We start from the raw sequence: 23,965 nt of genomic DNA, 5'->3' as shown, positions 1-23,965 counted from the left end.
TCCAGAACGACTCCCAAAGAGTGATGCTCTTCTTACCTCCAGCTCCAGCTCCTCCCTGTCCATCTCCTGGTGGATGTCGCCAATGTAGTCATTTGGATCATAGTACTCGTGGGCCGAGGGATGCCTGAAAAACAGTGAAAGGTCTTGAAGGCCCTGCATCCAGCAGGGGCATCACACCCTTCCCAGGGCATGGGCCTGTCCCAGCCCACTTCTCTTTGGATGTGGCTCTGAGCACAGTCCGTTCTTGCACCTTCTGCCTGCAAGTCTGCTTCTTCTGGAAGGAGGTAAGGCACACAGTGAATGGTTCTCTGTGCCAGGAGTCTGTCCCATAGCCAACTAGTGATGTGTACCATGTGACTCATTGTCAACTAAGTCACTGGGCAGGAGAGAGGCCTGTATTAAACCTGCTTGTTCTGGAGAGATGTAGGATGTAGTCCAGGCAACACTCAAACACATGTGCTGACCTCTGAGATTGGTTCCAAGAGCAGTGATTGAAATGGGGACGCACTCATCTCGGATCCTGTGTTGCTGAGCTCTCTGGACTGAATCCACAGCAAGAAACATGAGTTTCACTATACAGTATGCACGCAAGTGCTTGTTACATATGAATGGGTATAAGTGCATGTGTGTATGTGTGCACACCTATGTTTACACACACACACACACCATACCACACTCATTCTGTTAGAAGACTGGAAACTTGCTTTTCTATAAAACACACTTCTCAGAACCCACCAACTTTCAGGAGTGTCTTTAATGGCATCTTTAGGAGAAAGGTAATGGGAGGTACAACACGCTTGGTTAGCAGCTGTGAAAGCAGCTGTGGGTCCACTGTGCCAGATGCCGATGGAAAGCTGCAGCTTCCCACTGTTGGCTGGGGACCCAGACCTCATATTCTCAAAGGCCAGCACAGCAATCAGTGGGTTCTGGCCATCCCTCCCAAGCACTTAGTTCTGCAACAACAGATCAGGCATGAGTGGTCATTCAAACAAGGGCTGGCTTTCAATTTTCTGGCCCCATCAGGCAAACACACTGGCTGCACTTAAAGGGCTTTTAGTACCAAGGATACTGCTGGAAGTCTGGGCTCTCAAGCATCAAGTTAACACTCCCCATCCAACCTCCAGGCAGGCCCTTACAACTGTGTGACCTGGAGGCCACAGCCTGCAGGGGACTGACCTCTGAACTCCTCTGACATTTCTCAAATCATCCCAGGGGGGATAAGTCATGTCATGTTAACCAGATGTAAGAGGAAATCAGGGGTTTGGAATGTAAAAGACCTGTCACTGGGATGATTCAACATTTGAGACTCAGGAGTCGTCTTAAAGGCCTCATCAATAACGAGAGGCTGTTTGGGTGGGGAATGCAAGATAACTGATTTGAATTAGTGGACTCAGTGCATCGGCCAGTCGCAATGCTGGTTCCAGCTGGGACACTACAGAGTATCATGATTAAGAGCCGAGAGCTGAGGGCAACACACCTGTCTTTCCATCTGGGTGCTTCTGAGTAGGGCTGGGTGAGGCTGCAGTTCTTCACTGGTGCAGGAGAGCAAGGCATAATAACTATTCCATAGGAACCAGCAGTTAACTTGTATACCTGCGCCTTGTGGGCCATGTCAGGTGGACTCCTGGCCTTCTCTTTTATGCACTGTGAGCTATAGCTGAAATCTACTTTTAGCCCCACTTGGGGAATTCACCTTGGTTTCCAGGGACAGCCAACCACTAAAGCCAGGAGATGAAAGACAACCCTCTGTCTGGGATTTGATGGCACCGCAGGAAACACGTGCTCCTGCCAGCTATCGAGTTGCTAATAGAAGTGCAACAGGTATCGCTCAGAGCTTTTCCCTGCAAGAGGTGAAAATGCCTTTGGAAAGAATGCATGTAATCAATGATCCCAACCCAGATGGAATCAAGAAGGGAGACCATAAGGGTGGCCCTAATGTCAGCTAGAGAGATGGTACCCCCTGAAACTTACAGTCACCTGAAAAAGGCAAAATCAAACGGGACATCTCGTGAGCCAGTGAGAGTTTCTTATTCGACATTTCTTTTCTTAATATTTTCCATCAGTTACTGAATTAATGATGACAGCTGCTACCATTTATTGAGGGCTTAGCATCTGCTATGCCAAGCACTTTCCATACATTACTTCTTTTCATCCTTCTGCAAGCCTGGGAGAGGCAGACTATTTATCACTATTGTCATAAGGGGAAAATAAAGCCCTGGACAACGAAGTAGTTGCCCAAGTCCCTCAAGCAGAAATTGGCTTGAGCAGCAGGGTTTTCTCTGACTGTGAGGTGAAGAAAAGAAGGCCAGGCGTGTTGCTTCACGTTGTTATTGAAGTGGTCTACAAAGTATTTACAGGAGCCTTGTGCAGGCTGCTTGCAGGAATTTCAGTTTGAAATGAAACCAAGGAAAGCAGAATGCCCAACCCACAGAACTTTCTGTCCTTACTCTGTTGTCTAGTTAAAAGAACAATCAACATTCCCTCTAGTCGTAACTATGCAACCTTCAAATTACCATTTGCTGTGATTAAATTTTATTCTGAAACAACTTTTACAACATTTGTAAGTAATTCTGTTCTTGGAATATAATTTGAATAACTCCGCTCCAGGGTTATAATAAAGTCATTAATATGTCGGAGTGGTTTTGAGCAGGATTCAATTTATTGCCTCTATAAACAATAAAGTTAAACACAGGCAACTAGGAGGAAAATTATAAGACACATCAATTTTTTTTTCCTACCACAGGGAAAAGGGAAAGCCAACTTCATCATACTTATTGAGGCATTAGTAGCTTGGGGTCACAGTACTTACTCCTCTGGTAGGAGGTAGGGGTCCAGCACGGGTGGGCTGGGCGAGGACATCTTGGTGAGAGCCATGATGTGTTCAAAGGTGATGTCTGTTTGGGTGGCCGTGTCCACCAGCTGCGACTCTGATGGTGGCGTGAACATCTTGGTCCTTGGTGTTCGTCTCAACACCTGGACCACAATGGGCTCCTTGGCTGTCTTGAAGGCTTCCACGGCCTGATCATGAGTTGCCCGGGATAAATCTTTGCCATTGACCTGTTGAGATATATTAAGGGTAGGACAAGGTTATAACAGAGCTTATGAAAGACTGCTGTCTGGTGTGATGGCACCTGTACACCTCCGATAGGAAGATGCATGGGGAAGTGTCAGACAGACAATTTTAAGCCTCAATGTTTAGGATTCCCAAAGAATGGCTTGGTAGGCATGGGGTGAGTTGGTGGGAGCATAAGAATTTGGCATTAAATAATAAAGTTCACAGCAGGGAGGCCTTGGCTTCCTCCTGGCACATCTTTCCTACAGTTTCATCACTTGCTCATCTTGTCTGTGAGAGAAAAGACCAGCCCCAGGCTCCAAATCTTTATCAGGACAGTAACAGCTAACTAGAAATTAATTACCTTGTTATGTGTTGATGGTGTCTGTTTTGCCAGTGTGTGTCAGGCGTTGCTTGCTTTCCTTTTATGGAAGCAACAGGACTTTTGCTATTAATTTCTTTGCCTTTCTTTTTAAAGACATCCATCACAAATGCTAAGTAAATGATAGTAAAGGCTGTAAGCATAGATGGCAGATAGCACAAAGAAGAGAATCAAATGGCCAAAAGCTGGGGAGATCCAGCCAGCGTGGTGGCAATCCACTTCTCACTATTTGCAGTGCTTTGTTACCATTGTAACCCCAATGCCTGCACTTACGCACTGCCTACTATCTCCCACATTGACTTCAATAAGGACCCCTTCCCAACAGTTCTGTGATGTTGCTCATGTTGCTTGGCAAGGACAGAGGAATACTGATCTCCATTTTCAATGCCTCAGATAAACCCCATGGGCTGACTTCACTAGTTCCTGGTGGGGCAGAAGGCTGGAGGTTTGGCCAGGATTCTTTCTGTTGTATAATGAGAACTCCACCCTACTATCTTTCAAATAACTTAAGGGACAATGACGTACAAAGCAGAATCTTCCTTTCAGAAACCGGAGACATTCCAAGTTATCAGGAAAGCCCAATGGCTTCCTCCACCCTCTCCTATCCTCCTTCTCCCCCCTTGTACAACAGAAGACATTCCACTCAGGCAATTACATTAAATGTGGATAATACGCCGATATCTTGCGGTTGGCCTGCCTGAACGTATCTACCCCTAAAATATTGTCAACTCCCCAGGTGGTGTTGGTTGGCATTTTCAACCCTCGTATCGTCGCAATGGTGTGAACCTCATGCTTCCCAGAATCCATGGCTAGAGAAGTTCCCCACCTGCTCCCATCTGGGGACAGCATCACAGCTGCACGGCTGCCCCTGGATATCATAGTACCCAAGTTGCAATCTCCTAGGTTGATGCTTCAGCCTTTCCCCTTTAATCTCTTCTGCTTCCTGAGGCAGATCACTTCCTTTACCGTTGGTCCAGGCAAAACCGAAGTATTGATCACATTATCTTTTACTCTGACCCAAGAGGAATGGCAGCTCTTAGGTTGGAGTGCCTTGAGGAAGAGATGTCAGATGCTTTCCTTGTTATGAAGCACAAATGAATGGTGCCAGGGCATGCTGGGAGCGATTTGGACTTCATCAGCTTGAGTAATTTACTTCCAACATGCAGCAGTTTGGTTCGACAAGAACTGTGGGTCACAGAATGGCTGCAGTGCTCTCAAAATACAACAATGTCTGAACCATATGACTTGGACATTCCCTCTTTGGAAGATGGACAACAGTCAGGTTGAACACTGCGCTTGCCTTTCTGCCCTCTCCTTTGAGAGAACAGAATCACACAGGAATTCTCTATGTCGTTCCAAAGGACTATCTTACCCCTTCCCTGTTTAGAACTGAGAACACTCAGGACTCTGGCCGCAGGGGAAGGAAGTGGGCAATGGAGATGAGAATTTCCACGGACTGCCGTGAAATTCATCCCAGATGGAACCACCTGGGTCACACTTCCCATCAATGTGTGATACCAAGAATCAAAGGCATGTTGAGTATCCCTTATCCAAAACGTCTGTGGCCAGAAGGGTTTCAGATCTTGCAGTTTTTCAGGTTTGGGAATATTTGCTGAGTTATCCATCGAGCATCCCTGAAATGCCCTGAAAACTTTTGGAAAGGGGATGCTCTGCCTACAATCCAGGAGTTAACAGCGGGGAAAGTCTTCCTGTGGGTAAGTAATGCAGTGCTGTTCACTCTTAGGAAATGTGGTCAGAGCCAACCCCACCTTCACACCTCGGTTTTCCTCCCTGGTCTTCGTTGGGCGATAGTTTGCCTCAGATAGTTTCACTCACAAGGAACTCAGTTATTGAGCTTTTTCAGTGTGTCTTATGAGAGCTGTCCAATCTGTGCTTTCTCTGTATAAACACCAGATCTTCCGCTCAAAGAGAATGAACACATGGGTTTTCTTACAACAACATCTATTTTCTCTCAACTCCCTTGTTATCTTTAAAAGAAACACTAAGCTAAGGGAACTGAGGGAGGACCATGAAGACTCCAGGCATCTTCCAAGTGGTGTCTCTTAGGCTAGTCTTTGCACACACATGACGAAGGCTCACAATTATAATAGCAGCTTGCAATATCAGCTGCCTGGCCAGCAGACTTTCTTCTGCAAATCTTGGCATCCTGTCCTGTAACACAGCCCTCACGTTGTTTCCTCTCCACTGAGTCAGATAATCTGTCTTCTAAGAAGACTTGATTTAGCCTGTCATGGTGGTCTTATTCCTTTTGTCCAGGGGTGAACTTACTCCTGGTTTTCCCATCCCATTCCCATGTGTTTTTGGTAAGTCAGGTGGCTCCCTGTTTTATGGCTCAAGGATGGAGGAACAAGGATGAAAACTTTGGGCCCAGGCTAGGCTGGAGACCAAGCTCTTGGTTTTGGGCAGTGAAACTACTTGGAGGCAGCTTCCTCTTCTGCAATGTAATTCTGGCTGATGTGATAACAGGAGATCTGCCGGGAGGCTGGAAGCTGCCTTTCCCTGCTCCTGAGCAAGTCATGTGCATGCATTTCCTAGTCCCTTGGCCGTATTTTGGACCATATAGTAAACCAGCCTTGGAGGCCAAATTAGCACACTGAGATGGGTGGGGTGGGGAGAATGGGAGAACAGGGTCCCCGATGACATCACTAAACAAGTGAACCAACAGGCTAGAGTCTTTTGTTGCACAATTTAAAAAAAATTATATTTGGTATTACATTACTTATAATTGAAGCCACCGGACGTGGAGTTTAGCTACCTACATCCTAACAGGTGTAAATATTGCACAGAGGTGTCATAAAATTGGGTATAGGATAACATACTATCAATTATTTCAAATGATATTATTGGTGTAAAAGACTTAGTGAAAATGCTTCTCTGATTGGTGATGCACTTTAATCAGTTCTCTTAATTTTTAATGGAAAAAGTAGTGCTAATTATTGCTTTACTTAGTAGTTTTTATAATAAACCAATTCTAGAGCCCACGGCATGGGACATAGCAAACTATGCACAAAGGACCTGTTTAAATCAGTTTATGCTGGCTGGATTCCAGGGGGCAAAGAGATCCCTGTGTCCCAGTGGTTCAAGTGCAGATGAGCAGAATGGTACTTTTGCACCTGACTTTGGGTTCTGTTAAAGACAGCTGGTGTAGCAACACCTGAACATCTCTACTGCACAGAAGGCTTGGGAAAAGGAGAGGCCTGGAACTCGGTGTGTTGGAATCCCGGATGCTTTGCTTCTTGTCCACCTCCCTGCTAATACACCTGGGAAGGTAGCAGAGGATGACCCAAATGCTTGGGTCTCTACCACCCCGACGAGATTCAGATGGAGTTCCTGCCTCCTGGCCCTTGTGGTCGTTTTTGTAGAGTTAAAATGATCTTTCTCTCTGTGGCTCTGCTTTTCAAATCAATCAATCAATCAATCAATCAATCAATCGTTCAAAAAACAGTTAGCAAAAGTCATCCCAGAACATTAGTCTCAAGAGACACTTTCAGAGTGAGAGAGTTATTTCCCAGGAAGCTTGCTATACTTCTCCAGTGGCTCAGCCGCCAACACACACATAGAGAAATTTCCATTTCCAAGATGCTTTTTTCAAGGGGTGTGGGGTGGATGCATGCAACAGATAAATTTTATGGGACTTGACCCCACATCACACAAGCTTCTAGACAAGGTATTTTAGGGATCATTACATTCTCTTAAAAGACAATGAGACAAGGCAGAAGCTTACCCTCCTAAATGACCCTTTTTTTTGTTTTTGTTTTTGCAGTCAAATTTGTTTTGAATTACCTTGTGCACATAATGCTTATTACACTGTCATCTAGAGGTCACATCACCGAGAGGCAGAGCGGGTTGATGATCGTGGTGCCCGCCGGCAGCCACCCGAGAGTGGCAAGCTGTATTCTGGGTATTAACATCCCATCGACATTACGCGGAACGGAGCCGGGGCGCTCCTCCTGTGACGTTTGGCCCGGTCAAATTAAATATCATTAACTCGCCCAATTGAGCACATTGCTTTCCAGACAGTTTATGCAGCTCTAAAACCAAGCAAATGGAATGTTTTGGAACAAGAAATGCTGATTGCAAACTTTGTCTTTATTATAAATTAAATGCTTAAGTTACCCACCTAAGGCTCTGGCTGGTCCTCCAGGACTTAAGCGTGATTATGGGAAAAATTCAATCAGTTTCAAGGCAAACATCCCTGGCGCAGATGCAACCTGACAGTAAGGAACCCTAAAGAGATTTTTGCATAGCTCCTCCTGGGACCAGATAGTCATGCTCGGGGCAGGGGAAGGGGCCTACAAGGTTCCACTGAGCCTCAGCTGACACTCCATGTACTCCTGCAAGGTGGTGCCTGCAGGTGTCTTTCCTGGAGTCAGCCTTGCACACTGATGTAAAAGGTGAATTTCATTGGCAACCCATCTCTGTCTCTTGCAGCCAGTGTTCATTGATGTTATTGTGTAATCCTAGCTCTCTTCTTGGCAGAATGTGTAGGGGACACTGAAGGAATTTCTGGATGGAAATGTGAAGCCCCAGACCTGGGAGCCACTGAAGAAATGGTCAGATGATAGTACCATGAGTGGCATTTCCCCCAGACACCTTGCAAGGGGATAGATCTGACCTCTTGCTCTTGGAGTCTATACTCACTAGAATGCTGCAGATGCCTGGGACCCACAAAGAGGCTCATGTTCCACTGCCTACCTGGAAATAACATTGGCAAGCCACCGTCACTCGCTGTCACCTTTCCAAACTGCAACCTAGGTAGCTTCCCAAATTTTCCACCCTTAACACTTCGGGATAGTTTAAATGTCACCTTTGGTTAAGACAACATACACTTTTTAAATGATAGAATACGTATATAATATCTACTTACGGGGGAACCTTTCACTTCTGAGGATAAGTAGCTCCCCAATCACCTCTGTTTCTATTACAAGCCCCAACAACCCTAGCCACAGGGCTCATGCAGTTTTAAATTCAGTCCACTATAAATTAGGCTCCTGGCTAAAATCCAACATTTATAGGGTTCATTTAATTAAATACAGGGGCAGCGATTTCATTCTATAAAATATCACACCTATGTTTTCAAACTAATTAAAACTTAGATTTCACTGGAAGCAGCCACCGATAATAAACTCTGTAGCAAAAAGTAAAAGCTTTTAAGACCTGATTTAGGTTGGATAAAAAAATTAAAAAAAAAAAACTTATTCCATTCAGGAAACTGCTGTCTGTCTTAATTTATTTCAGACTTACAGCCTGCTCCATGGCTAGAGGCAGGGATGGCAACTTGTCTGAAATGTGAATATGGTACTTCCGAAGGAACAGGACTCTTCATGAACAAGGGGCATTCAAGCTAACTTGGTGTTAACATAGAAATACATCTACATCTCCACCTACAGATACACAGACAACAGATTCAGTTTCCAGAAAGTTGAAATGTCAATCTGTTTGAGGATTTGTCCATGGGGATTCCCTCCTTGCAACATTATTAACATTATTATTATTTTTTTTTGTCCATGGTACTTTCTAAATGGATTCTGATGGGATACTTGGTGTGATACTTTTACAACTGGAAAGACTCCCTTTACCCCATACAGGTGAATTTATAGCCTGTTTAATTTTAGAGGAGCCATTCTTCTCTCTCACTTAAGCATCTTATAGTTTAGAACCATTTGCCTTTTTTTCTGAAAGAAAGACTCTAACTATCCTACAGAAACAGAGGCTAGGGGGTGATATTATTTTGGGGCAGGTGAGGTCATTACCTATGACACTGGTATCCTACATGGGTTCTGGTTCATGGCCTGGATGATCCTTGCTAATGGTCTGGGAAAGCATGGGAGGATGGCCAAAGTCCTTGGGTCCCAGGCACCCACCTGGGAGACCCGGAAAGGGCTCTAGCCCAGGCTGTTGCAGCCATTTAAAGAATGAACAGTGGATGGAAGACCTTTCCCTCTGTCTCTGCAACTCTGCCTTTCGCATGAACGAAATAAAGGAAATGTGAAAAATCTTGAAGAAAAAGAAACAGAGGCTGAAAATCAGACACGTACTCTCACGATTAGAAAGTAAATGTTTGTCTTCCCATATTATAAAATACTTTCTTTCCAGATGCTAACCTCACCTGCATGATCATCCGCCTTATCTCTTTTTAAAAGCCTTGATACCATCTCATGTGAGGAGATAACATCCAAATGCCTATAAAACATCATTACAGCTGGACCATTATGCCTCTACAATTACTGTGCACATTTCATGCTGCCTTAATGGCGGCCAGTTAAAGGAGCAACCCTTTTGGATGTTAGAGAGAGGCTGTAAGTAGTTCCACAGTAGGATCTCCCCTTTTCCGGAACTCTTCATGTGTTCTCTGGGAGGTAAACAAAGACACTTAGCTGAAAGCATTTCCTATATTTTTACTGAACTACTTCTTGAAGAGATCAAAATGGCATGGGGCCTGCACTGTGGCACAGCATGGTGTTGCCATCCCATTAGGTGGGTGGTTTGAATCCTGGCTGCCCCAGCTCTCGGCTGATGACCTGGGAAAGCAGTAGACCATGGCCTCCTTGGGCTCCTGCACTCACGTGGGAGATCCAGAAGAAGCTCCAGGCCTGAGGCTTTTGGACTGGCTGAATTCTAGCCTATGGGGCCCTTTGGGGATTGGATCAGAGGGTTGAAGATCTCTATCTCCTCTCCCTGTAAGTGCCTTTCAAATAAACAAAATTTTAAAAAAATTAAGGAAAAATATGCTCTGCTTGGTGGAGAAGGGAAAAGAAAAGATCCAGAAAGGTCTTGGGGTGTCTGCATGGGAACAAAGGTGACTCCGACCAACCTCCCTGCTGCCTACAACTGCTCTGCGTGGTGGGCGGGGGCACGTCAACTGAAAAGAGACACTCCTTCATGCAGAGGAAAGCGAGAGAAACATGGAATCTGTGGTCCTCACAAATCAGAACATGCAAGATTCTCTCTCTCTCTGTATTGTGGAGTCATGCGGATTGAGAGTGAGCAAGGTACAAAGCCAGGATGTGAGTCAAGTGAAAGGCAGAGGTGCTGTGTCCGTCTTTCTCCAACTCATGCTGCATGGGTCCCACTTGCAGCTGTCTCGATGCCAGGAGGCCGGTGCAGCAGAGCCACATGACGATCTGGGCCCCTGGGCACCTGCCACTGAGCCCCAGACACACAGAAGGGGGCTGTGGGGTGGCTCAGCTGCCTCGTGTCTCCCTCCAAAGGATTTGGCAGAGATGTGTCCCGGAGTGCTTGCAGTGTGGATGGCCTGTGACAGTAAATGTCAGTGGCTGCGTCCTCACTGCCCACCTTGTCACTGAGTGGCCAAGAACACCTGGCATCAAATGGGGCGTCTCTGATGCTGCAAGGGGAGCGGTGGTGCAGCACTTCCTCCATGCCACACACCACCAGGTGCGTGCCCTACTGTATCTGGGACCCTCCAGGAGGCAGGTGTGCAGCAACTGTCATCACGTGACACAGAGCACGTGTGTGCACACTGGCAGCCGACCTGTTCAGGATGCCCATGGCTTTCCCTTCGTCTGGGCAAAGGCACGCTCAAGAGGATGATGTACTTTCCCTAAAGGTCACTTTCACCGCATTTCACAATTCACTGAGATTGCCTCCTCTCGTCCAAGCAAATGCAGCAGAGACCAAGGGAGGAAGGCGTGCTTAGGTTTCTGCAAGCATCACGCCAAAGCCTTAGGGAAGCCATTTAATTCCGTCAGGTGCAGGCCAGGAGCGTGAACCTCACACTGGCCTCCCAAATACCTCCTGCAAACTTCAATTCCCCTAATGACCAGAGGGCCCACTGAAATAGCATAGCATGTAAGAATACCCAATGGCAAGACACGGAGGAAGAGTCCTCCACAGACAGAACTGTGGCACGGAGCTGAAGAGAGTGTCACAGAGAGGCCTTAATGTGTGATAGTCATTTACATTTCAAAATGAAGAAAGGCTCCTAGCCACATGAAGTTGTGCAAGAGGTGTGTGCACTTGATGATCATCCATCGTTAGTCAAAACCTAACCCTCCAGCTCCACGGTTGGTCTGGGGTATAAGTGAAGGCTGTATCCCTCCTGTGCTGTGTTATCTTGAGCAGGTTATTATCCTGCTAGTGTCTTAGTTTTCTTATCTGTAAAGTGGGTTAAAACAACAGGTCTTAACTCATCTATGGGCAGATAAGGAATTAGGCTCTGCATAGACTAGAGTGTTCAATGAATTTGTGCAATTAATTGTCCTCCCTGGTGGAGGAATTATTGGGGAGCCCATGATGTGTTAGGGGATGATAAAGAAAAGACCATGACTCCTGACACTGGATGACAGTTGGCCACTCCCAGTTCCCAGGGAGAGATCCACTGGTGAGCACCTCTGCTGTGCCATTTGCTGGATGTGTGGTTTTAGGTAACTTCCTCTCCATGTCTGTGTGCTGCACAGCACTCAACTGAAAATGGACACGATTCAAGTGTGGGTTTCATGAGTAACTACACAATGTAATCTGTGCACAGCTCCAGGTGCAGGGTCCAGGATCTGCTGCTGTTGTAACTACTTCAGCTTGGGCAAATGGCCTCACTTCTTCATGGTTCTCGCCTGGAAAATAGAAGAATTGACACCTGGGTACAGCTCAGGCTCCCACTTAGGGAACATCATAGAATGAAAAGGACTTAATGCGGGGGAAAGTATTGTGGTACAGTGAGTTAAGCTGATGCCCGCAGTGCTGGCATTCAATATTGTGATGCTGCTTCGTGTCCTAGGTGCTTGGCTTCCCATCCAGCTCCCTGCTAATAAACCTGAGAACACAACTGAAGTTGGCTCAAGTTAGAGTCAAGTGCAAACTCTAACTACCACACCTCACACCTGCAAGTGCTGTTCCTTGACCTCAGCCCTAAAACAAAAGGGTATTCAGGAGTTGGAGTGAGCTCAGGCCATGATGGCACGGTGGCAGGAGCAGGCTTCAGCAGAAGGGGGAGGCGGACTCCAGGTAAGGGGTGTGATGGTCGCTAGCAGAGCCAAGGCTCTTGCCTGGGGAGGGGATGCGCATTGCCTGGGCCTCAGTGCGGATGCAGGGGGCTCTGCTACATGAAACAAAGCAGCCAGGTCTGCTGCCCGTTTCCAGGAGCTCATTTTGACCATTTTGCCATTTGCAATGGCATCATGTTTAAGAAACAGAGTGTAGAATACGGGATCGGGACATTCATTCCACTTCCCTTCCCCTGTGACTGAAGAAAGGATGAAGCCAAGGCAAATGCTTTTTTTTTTTTTCTCTCTCTCTCCATTCATTCCTCCTTCTGCCTGCCGCATCAAATTTCAACATGTTTGCCCTACACATGTCCTACAGAACTCTGTGAGGCCCTCACCTTGGAACATGTTGTACAATAGCACAATGGGGACAAAAGTCACATCATGTCAGTCAATTGTGCAGGTAGAATTTCTGAGTAGTTGGCGAGAGAAGACAACCGTATCTTTTTTGAAGCCCTGAGTATCAAAGAGAAATGGCAGTAAAGCAACCACCAGGAAATGTTTATCGAATGCAATGTCTTACACTTTCTTTGCTCCTTTGAGTAAGATAATAAAATTTCCTGTCTTTAAGCAACACAAAGGTTAGGTAACAAAGCCATGAGTGCCAAGAACAAATCAAAGCTGAATTTAATTCACTGTAAATACAATTTCCTGCATTTTGTGAATCCAGGCCTCAAAATTGTGGTGGAACCTAAACAGTGGTTTAGTATCTTTTTTGTTCTTTTTGTTCCCCATGCAACTAAACAAAATTATCTGTCATTAAGACCACAGTTAATTTTTGGCTCCTACGTAGCCAGCGAATTCATTCTGGGATCTGCAGACCATGTGAAAAACTTTTGTTCAAATGATTCAAATGATAGGCACCTTCGAGAAAATGTTTCAGCATCAGACTATGGTTTTAGAAGCTTAACACACACACACAGACCCAATTCAGTTGGAAAGAACCTATGGCTAGTTTGGAAACAAGACTTCCATGAATGCTGAATGAACAGGTTCATTTTTCCTCTGTGTTCCTATTGTAACACACATTCGTTAGCAACATTCAGAATACATGATGACAGAGCGTCTTGACGCCTGCACTGTCTTAAATACTGGTTTTGAAAGTTTCACATGAGGGGCAAGCTAAGTGCTGTATCCGAGCACTGAGTGGAAGGATAGGCACAATTTCAGTGTAGGGGGCGAGAGAGAAGAAGGTATTACCAAAACAGCGAAGGGCATGCACAGGTCCTAGCGTAGACGCACCTGCCAGTCAGGATGGCTGGTTGATGCTGACACTGGAGGGGTGGACAGCGGGAGACCAGGCTGACCTACAATCAGAACTTCTGTCCTTTCATTTATTTATTTTATTACATATGCTTAAGATGTACGCATGATGTTTTGATATATAAATGAAACAAAATGATTACGACAGTCAAGGCAGTTAATAAGTCACCTTTCTTTTATTCTCGTTTAAAATTAATTATAGCTAATAGCATCCTATTGTATAATGGAACTATGTCAAGGGTAGAGTTTTGGAGACTCTTGTTACCAAATCAAGCCTGTGAAAAAAGCTGATTTTGAGATGGTTGAATGGGAGGATGGAGAAGCAGCACTAAGATGACATGTACGCTCAGGTCTGTAGCTCAGAAACAGGTTCATGATCTTTGCCGGCTGCATGAAGAAAGGGCTGGACACTGCTAGGATGGCAGGCCTGGCTCAGCTGCAACAGGGATGCTGAGAAAGTGGGTCCCTCCTAATCATCATTGAGGTTCTCCTTTTTACAGGTAGCTGTGACTCCAAAGGGTGAGTGACTTGCTAATTAGACAGCAGTAGTTTGGGGAGCCAGAACGTGGTCTCTTAACTCCCAGTACGGTACTCTCTGATAACAGTGTGAAAACCCAGGCAAAACAAGAGCAGACCATCAAAGTTCAGAAACTTGAATGAAGGACCTGGATAGACCCTAGACTTCCTGAGCAGTTTCACTGTTCAGCTACTACAGCCCTAAGATACATTCTCTGCAATGGTGTCTGGGTCCCAAGTCAGAACTCCTTTTTGGGGAATGTTCTAACAAGTACACGAGCTTGGTGTGTCTCTAAGGGGATACCACAATACCACCTGCTGTCACTGTACCAACCTAAGGAACTATTTATTAAAAAAAAAACTTGAGAGGCAGATAATGAGTTCCTACTCACAGGTCACCCCCCCAGTTCCCATAAGCCCAGAAAGGGCTGTGATCTGGGAGCTCAATCCAGACCTCAGGGGTGTCAATGAGCCCAGGTCCCTGAGCAAATACTGTGCTAAAGCTGGAAAATCAGGAACCAAACCCAAGCACCCTGATGTGTCATGTGCCCATCTTAACTGCTAGCTTTGTCCATCTACTCCATTTCTTTCTTTTAAAACATTCATTCGAAAGGTAGAGTGATCTCCCATCCACTGCTTTCTTTATTCCCCACATGGCCACTGTGGCGCAGACTGGGCCAGGTAGAAGCCAAGAGCCAGGAACTCCATGCTGGTCTTCCATGTGAGTTGTAGGGGCTCAAGTTCTGAACCATCACCTGTTGCTTTCTAAGGTGCATTAGCAGGGAGCTGGATTAGAAGCAGAGCAGACAGGACACAAACAGGGTGCTTCAATATAGGATGCTGGCATAGCCGGTGGTGGCTTACCTGCTGTAGACCCAGCCCTCCCCTATCTCTTGAGCATGGTAATAACCTGCAATCCTATGTTCAAACTTTACCCCAGTATGGTATATGGGCATCTCAGCCAGCATCTCATTCGCTAGGAAAATGTTCTTTCCTAAGGTAGGATGTGTTGCTGACAATTTTGCTCCCCAAGATTCTAGAATCATACATCTTCGTCACCCATCATAAGAGTAGATTATAAGAAGCCAAGCTATTCTGCAGACTGCTCAGAAAAACCACTCAACAAGTCTGTCCAAACTGGGACACACATTCCCCAGCCCTAGGCAGGAAGGAAAGCTCTAACCACTGGCTCCCAAAATTCTTCTTTACATAAATTGTCCCACCTAGTTGCTGCTTTAGAATCATTGGAAAGCCCCAGCCATTCGTAAAACTCCTGTTTTTTTAAAAAAAATTTTGATCTTTATTGGGTATCAACTGTTCAAAGTGCTAGATGCTGAGAAACTGTCAGCATTTTCATTATGAAAATTTTTATAATCCATTTCCACTGATTTCACCCTGTGGTTATCAGGACTGCCTGTTGTCCAGAACGACAACATGGGTGTTTGCTCTATCCTCCTGACACCTAGAAAAAAGTGACTTTGGATAGTGGTGCTGGAAGTGCGTGGGCAGCATTTCATTGCTTATCTTGCCAACATACAAAATTAGAGCACAGAAACTTAGTCTGTGTGTATCCTGAACTTTAGCAAAATTTTGTATTTTTAGTTGTACATGATTGCCTAATGTGGGAAAGCTTAGACTAGTGGAGAAAATATGTGCCTTCTTTTTATTGCGTTGAGACATTTTTCTAACTTTGAATAACCTACCTCCACCTCACCAGCTCATCTCATTTGTGACTTGCATGAACATCCCATCTGGCCTGTTTCCATGCTAGAATGGAGCTGGGTGACCTTAGGTCCAAAATGGGCACAGGTGCAGGTGGCTGAGATCCTTCCTGTGACATGGAGAACTTCCACTGTAGAACTTCCAGTCAACTGTAGAAGTGGTTAGGTGTAGTAGTGGTCGCGGTAGGAAGTTAATGCAGAATTTTGAAAATATGGGTCTTGCAAGAAGAACGAAGGAAAATGGATGGCTAACAAACCCTGGAAGCATCCAAGTGGAAAAGACAGAGATGCTACGGCGATTCAGTGTACTCACAAATCAAAAGTAAGTTAACTCCGTACTTCCTCCTTCAGGATTTATACATGTGATTTACAAATGACACAAAAAGAATAATGATGACATTCTTGGATATTTATCGCCTGTAAAACAGGAAATAAAAGGACTCATCCATTCGACTTCACAGGCACTAAAATATGACCACATTATAATAATTGATCTTTGCTTTCTTGTGATTAAATTCTGGAAAGTAAAGATGGTGGAACAAATTTATATTTTAGGTGCAGTAGGTACCTGGCATATAGCAGGTCCCTGATAAATTTGTTGAACTGAACAGAGATTAAAAAATGATATTTATGAAAAGTCTGAACGGGAAAGTGCAGGTGAATCAATTATCAATGCTGGGAGCCAAACAAGAAAATACTATTTACTTGTGTAAAGAAACCACTTATTCTTTCCAAGCCTCCATTTCCATATCTGTAAATTGGCAATTGAAGAGTTACTAGTATTTAGGTACACTGATGTGAAACAGCCGTCTTTCCACTTTCTACTTCTTGAACATTATGGTCAGTGGTGCCCTATGCTTGTGATTATAAAGTGAATTGAAAGAATGTTATTGCACGAATTAAAGGTTAAAAAAAAAAAGAAAGGGAGGATAAGGGTTGAGGGAGGAGGGAATGGTTATCTTCTTAGAACTCAGGCCCCTCCCTGATTTCAAGTCCTAGAGCAAGGGACAAGGGTGAGACAACACCTGGCTTGTGGTCACCTGCAGAAGGCGTACCTGAATGAGCCAACATCCTTGGTATATTCATGCACAGCAAATGGGGAAGCAACTTTGCTGACCTGGCTTACCAAAGTGCAATTCAGAAATCTCTGCTCTGTGGCTCAACTGCTTGAGTTTTACCTTTCACACTAACAGAGCTGCTTTTGTGAACTGGAGGAGACTAAACCTACTTGCAGAGCCAGAAGAAACAGCGGGTGGATCCAGAGAAAAACCTGCAGCATTTTCTAATATGATTTATTAGACATGGCTAGAATTTGCTAGAAACCTACCAGGGGCAAATCATCTGGGAAGGAATTAATGAACCAAACAAAATACTTGATAATGCAATTAGAATATGAGGCAGTGAGGGGGTTTTCAGTGAGAAAGAAGAGGGGAGAGAGAGAGAGAATCATACATAATACACAGTTCTGCTTATGTCCATCTTGACGCTGGTTGGACCAAGCACGTAACAAATTTTTTGAAAGAGTAAAGTTATCCAAGGGTGAGAGCAGACAGCAGGGGTGACATTTAGAGTGCCTATGCTGAGTGTGTGAGCAGCTGGGTGGAAAGGCACTTCCAGTTTTGCTTCAGCAAAATGCCATGCGAGTCTGAGAGAAGAGACTGCTGGCAGCAACAACCCGGGCCTGGTGGAGAGCAGCCAGCTGTGGGGCCACGCAGGAGATTTCACGGTTGCTGTGGGCAACGGTGAGTCTCCCCATTGCCCCACCCCCATTTTTGTGCGGGTCTGGATTCTTCCTATCTTTTCTTAGTCACCTTTGAAGTCAATGGTGTGAAGCTCTCGGAATGACCCATCTCATCAGGCTTGACAATGGAGCTGTGGGTTACAAGGTGGTGCCATCCAGTGCACAGTACAATCATCCAGCGCTGTCTAGCGGCGTCTACCTACTTTGCTAAGTGTTTTCATTAGTGTAAACACGGGAGTGTGTGTCCAACTTAGGTAGCCAAGTGCTATCTGAATAGGAGATGACACAAGAGACAGAAGCATGGGAAAATGTTATTCATTCTCCCACAGCTCCTCCTGCCTTGGTCCTCTGCCTGGTTGACACCCATCGCTCCACATTCCTAATGTTCAGGAAATGCAGCCTGGCTCCAGCACTGTGACTCTGCCCTGCTCTGGTGTCCCCAGCACTTTGTGTGAGCCACCCTTGGTGCACTTTGATCTGCAGGGCAACCTGTAGGTGTCGTTCTCCCTCTCTGGGTGGTAAGTGCTCAGGGGACAATGGCTCTGCTGGTTGTGCAGCCATGGTGGTTTCATCAGGCACACCACAGCACTTGGTCAACCTTCCGACAACCACATGAGTGCGTCTGAGTATTTTCTCTAAATGCAGTCGCTGTTTCTGCCCCTGCATGTGATTGGCAAGAAGCTGCTCTAAAAGCCCTGCTCTCCGCTGTTCCCTTAAAAGCAGTGGCAAGCACCAGCAGTGGCCAAGGATCCCCACATAAGCTAGCCTTTCTGAACCCATTTCCATCACTGCACCTGTTCCCAGGGCGGGGGAGGAACACACCCTTGACCCATAACTTTCAACCTGTTTCTGCCCCCACCTCTTCCACATACCCTGGCTTCCTCTTCCCTTCTCTAGTGCCCTGAGGTTGTTTTTGGTGCTAAACACACACGGGTGCTTGGAGCTAAGGCATGATATGAACTTCCAGGGACAGTATGCACAAGGACACTCTGAACAGTGTCATGGCAAATGGTATGCAAACATCTGCTTCACGTGATAGATTTTGACATTGATGTATATGAACTCTCCACACAGTTCATGGAAAAACATACAAAAAAGTATGCCAAGATTTCAAAACATCTGCTTGCTCCAAAATCAAGGTATTTTTAAATTCCATCTGCCATGAGTTTTTTTTCTGCAGTGCTTAAGAGGGAGAGCCTGTACTTGGGTGCTTTAGAGCAAGACCAAGGGTCAGAGAGGCTGAGACCTTAACACAGCCATTCAGCGGCACAGCCTAGACCCCGACTCCTCCCTTCTTGAGTGAGATCCAGGGGATGGCCAAGAGTGCTGAGGGCAGGCAGCTGCTGTGAGGCCCTCCCCCAGCTCATGGCCTGGAGAGCGCAGTAGGCACTCAGTGTCACCTGCCCTTAGGACAAGCAGGTGATGCCAGACTGCAATAACCTGTGCGTGGAATCTCCCTTCTGCTTTAAAACCCACAGGGTGTCCTTCCAGGAGCAAGGCATCACATGGAGGCTTCATTCAGCTCCTGAGGCTGCAGAATACCCTCCTTTTGCAGAGAAGAAAATCAAGCGGTTTCCTGTTTGGGTCATACCATGGTGTCTCTGAGGGTAGAGCCATGTGCCTTTGGAGGTCGCCACTCCCACGCAATTACATGCCCAAGATGAAAACATTGAATTTCTGAGCCTGTCTTTTGCTGATTGTAGGCCACATGGCAGGGGTGGGGTGTTCCTTCTCATGGCAGAACCCAATGACTGGCAAACTGCCTGAAGAAACCTGTTCATGGTCAGGTCTGCCTCAGGTCTCCCAGGCCAGTGCTGATTCCATCTTTGTCACCGACCATCTGTGCGATCCCAGATAGGTTAGCCAATGCCTCTAACCCGCTGATGTCCCATCTGAAAAGTGCCAAGTTGAACAGTGCCTCTTCTTGACTCTGGTGTTGTGGTGCAACAGGTTGAGCCCCACCTGTGATGCCAGCCTCCCCTATGGTCACTGACTAAGTCCTGAATGCTCTACGACCCACCCGCTCCCTGTTAGTACATCTGAGAAAGCAGCAGATAATGCTTGGGCTACTGCCGCCTATGTGGGAGACCCAGATGGAATTTTAGGCTCCAGGCTTTGGCCCGGCTCAACCCTTTGACATCGTGGCTGTTCTGGGAGTGACCAGTGAAAGGAAGATCTCTCTCTTCCTCCTCTCTGTCTTTCTTTTCCTCTATGTAGCTTAGTCTTTCAAATAAGTAAAATGGCTCTTTTGAGTACCTCTGCCTTAGGAGCTGTGGGAAGATGATGAGATTCTGTATGTAATTCATGGATAGAAAGCTGCACCTGCCCCAAAACCCTTACGAACGATCATCATTGTTCTTACAGAAATAACAAACACAACTATTGACCTCTCCGTTGTGGGGTTTCTCTGTTCACTTCAGGATATAAAATCTACTATGTCTTAATGGACCATGGTTGGACACGGGGTAGGGCTGCTTCTGAAACTTCATGGACAATTGTGTTAATGACTTGCTGGTGGCTCCCACCCTCCCTTCACTCCTAGGGGAGCAGCCACTTCCTCTCATATCCATTCATAGATGGACATGAATGAAGAGTTCGTGTTAATAGAATTGGGGAGGAAGAAATTACACAGACATACTGTTCTAAGGATTTAGAAAATACTGGAAGGTTTTCAGATACCTCCATTACTCCCAAACTTAGATTTAGGAATTTGTCACAGAGAGAAATTTTAAAAAGAGAAAAATAGCAAGCAAAGGATATCCCTCTTGGTGGGGAATTACTCCAAATGGGAACGCATGAATGTACATGGTTGAGCGTAAAATGGGAATATCTGGTATATAAGGTATACGGCATGAACATTACAAGGTATTTGTGGCAGACAAGCAGTCATGAGATAAGAAAGAGAATCAACCCCAGATGTGAAACACATGTGTGATTCTCAGAGGGGAACATCTGGCTTTCCTTCTCCTGATACCAACGGAAGCACTGCTGTGAAGGACCGGTCACTTCTCTCTGGTTTTGAACCTCCTCAAAGAGAAGACAACTGCTCGATAACAGAAAATGGTTCATGTTCAGTGAGTCACTCGCAATGTGGTAGGCCCACTGACACTTTTGGGCAAGGGGAGAGGGGTAGTTATTTGTCCAGTGTAGCCAAATGAAACTATTGTTCTCCTAGATGTCTGACAAATGAACTCTGCTTTCATTGGAGTAATGTGGTGAATAGTACTTGCACTATTGGGTTCATGTGCTGTTCCTCCCCTAAGAAACAAATCTTTTGTTGAAGATTTCTTTAGAGATATGAAAACTTAGGCAGTGGTCTATAACTGTAGCTGTACAGATGGTTTTTCTTTGCTATTACATCAAATGCTACAGTTTGAGAGAATTCATTGACAAGACAACTTCACAGGATTTTATGCAATGCCTTGTATTAAGAAAAAAAAAAGGCAAAGCAAGATTTTGTGCTTTGTGATGATCATTATAACCAGCTGACTCCATCTGCCCCCGTTCTTGCTATTTCTGATTTACTTTCCCTGAGAGAATGGGGTGGAAAAGACATCATAAATTTCTTTCTGGGTTCCCTCCTAATATTTCTCCTTTGGGCAATGTTTGAACTATTTAAAAATTTCAATTTAAAATTATTTTAAAATTCCCAAGGAAATTTTATTTATGTTTGCAACATTTATACATCATGGATTCACATCCTGATGGTGCTTTCAATATTCTTTAAACCAAGAGAAGATGAAAAGTCCAAGCATTTCACACAGACACACAAAAAAGTCGCAAACTATAATGTCCCAATGTCCACAAGTAAAATTAAAAATATTCAATTTCATTAATAAGCAAGGGCAAAGCAAACTCAGGCCGCAGTGTGGTACCTCTTCCTATTTGCAATGCAGGAAACATTAAGACCTGGGACAGTACCAAGTGTTGACAGAGATACAGAGCAGCAAGAACACCTCTGCCTGGAAGGGAAAGACAAGTTGACACTAGTGAAACTGAGGAGGAGTCGGCTATCAGGGGCCTCCCTCCCCTCCTCCCTCCCTCCCCGCCACGCTGCTTCACCCACCCATCAACTTCCGCACAGTGATCCAGCCGTCTCCTAGAGCAGTGGTTCTCAAACGCCAGTCCCTGGACCAACAGCAGCAACATTCAAGCGTGGAGCACAGCACTCAGGGCTTGAACACCCTTCCCCGCCCTCGCCCCACACGTCAGGTGATGCTGACTCAAGTTAGGGTTGGAGGACCGCCGTCCCAAAGGAATTATCATAGTTCAAGAGGGATCGTAAGAATGCAAGTGAAAAGTGAGATTCCATTCTCCAACGAACCTGTCTCCTCAGCAAGCTGAGTATCAAACAGGCAGAAAGGGAAAAGAAAGTGAAGGAGTAGCTTTGGTATGCAGTATATGGACCGTGCATGAGATGGACCATCAGACATTGGGGGCAGGAGGGAGGGGTCATTGCAGAGAACCTCCTTTGGAACAAGCTGGCAACAACCAGGAGGACTTGTAACCATGCCCCTGTGACACACGCCCACGTACTTCGAGACTTTTGAAGGGTCAGTGGTCGCTGCTGTTCAGTGGATGGATACAGTTGGACCATAACCTGAAAGCGCCCTAGAGGTGGAGCCTGTCCGTCATGCGCTGTCACTTCTGACTCTCATCTTTGGAAGGAGGTCTCTGCCCCCGTTTATTTCCCCCAGGAGTCTGCAAATTAGGATTCATTTGGGTAACAAGGTTCTGTCCAAAAATATGTTCCCTTCTGGCAGGGGGATTCTGTCTGTCATCATTCACATTATTGGAAATTGCTTTAATTAGATTACTTTCCCATTTACTCCCGGGAAGGGAGTGTTTGCAGGAGGACAATGTGTGGTGGAGAAAGAAAAGGGTAACTTTGGAGCCTTGGGGTGATTTGGAGAGGACAATGGTGAAATACACACACACACACACATACATACATACATGTGACACACACAACTTCAATAACCTTCCACTGTAAACTAGATAGTATTGAACAACTTGAAAAAAAGTTACCAAGCAAAATAAAATAACTCTTTGGTATTAACCAACCGAAAATGAAGTTGTCAATCTGCGTAGGTGTGTCTGGGATACAACCTCTTTGCTGCCTATTCATTCAACTCTATTCATTCAACAGAGTTAAGAAAATCAGAGGCTCCCAAATAGCAAATTCACCCTAAGTGACACTGGTGGGCCTGTGAGATGCAGACTGCTGAGCCCCACTTGCTGAGAGACCCCTCCAGGAGGGGAGAGAGAGAGAGAGAGGGAGAGAGAGAGAGAGCGAGAGAGAGAGACTCAGATATTCACATCAGTTGAGGCTGGCTGAGCAAGGATCAGGAACTTCACCTGTCCCCACTCCTATGTCTCCCACACAGGTAGCATGTACCCAAGTACCTGGACTAGTATCTACTGTCTCCCAGTTATATCAGCAGGAAACTGGATCCAAAGTGCAGAGAGTAATTAGGGCATGGACCAGGCTCTCGGATGCAGGCGTTCCAAGCAATTACTTTATCCCTTGCACCCCGAACACTCATCTCAAGTGCCTGCATTTCTAACAAGTTCCAGCCACATACTTTGAGAACAAACGGCTTAGAAGAAACTCCTGGAGGCTCTGCAGAGAGAGAGAGAGAGAGAGAGAGAGAGAAGCCGTCCCTGTTCTTGTCAAGCCTGGCGCATGGCACAACTGAACATTTTTTTTTTCACTGTGCATGATCTCAGCTTTCGCATGCCACAAGCTTGTAAGCAGAATCCGATGCATTTGAAAACCACGTTATGCTGCTGGTGGGTGACCAGTAGACAGAAACAGGGAACCCCTTTCCCCAAGATCACCAATGGATGCATGGGTCAGTGTGTCCTTGGCGAAGAAGGAGATAAGCAGGTCGCTCTCAGTAGGACGTGTCGATCCCGGACATGCGTCAGGACAGCCTGGCCTGCCTGTATCTCACCAATCCCGTGACATCTGAAACTGGCATTCACCAATGACGGGGACTGTGGGGGTTGAGTTGGTGGGGCTGTGCCTTTCCCCAGATGCTGACCGTGCCCTTGGTACCTATCCCTACCCCCTTCTTAAGCATGATCTCCAGCTGCATTATTGATGGACACAGAAAACTCGTTTATTAAAGCTGCATGCTTTCATTGTTCCATGTTCCCTTGTGCTGCCGTGGCAGGTGGGTGACAGCAATGCAGAGAGAGAGAGAGAGAGAGAGAGAGAGAGAGTCATCTCCCCTGTGACCTTGTACCACCTGCCTCAGGGCA

General features: G+C 45.8%; 1 protein-coding gene across 1 annotated transcript in view; it reads right to left on the bottom strand.

Moving 5' to 3' along the window:
• The window catches only part of PDZRN3 (PDZ domain containing ring finger 3), a 230,479-nt gene that overhangs the window by 20,379 nt on the left and 186,135 nt on the right, over positions 1 to 23,965 (bottom strand). The window contains exons 4-5 of the mRNA XM_004581628.4: positions 2,810 to 3,057; positions 37 to 124 (exon numbers count right to left, since the gene is read on the bottom strand). Coding sequence (XP_004581685.2) covers positions 37 to 124; positions 2,810 to 3,057 — 336 coding nt within the window. The remainder of the gene's footprint in view (positions 1 to 36; positions 125 to 2,809; positions 3,058 to 23,965) is intronic.

Source organism: Ochotona princeps, chromosome 21 (assembly GCF_030435755.1).
Source record: "Ochotona princeps isolate mOchPri1 chromosome 21, mOchPri1.hap1, whole genome shotgun sequence".
In the NCBI taxonomy this organism is placed as follows: Eukaryota; Metazoa; Chordata; class Mammalia; order Lagomorpha; family Ochotonidae; genus Ochotona; species Ochotona princeps.
This window is presented reverse-complemented; position numbering and strand designations above follow the sequence as displayed.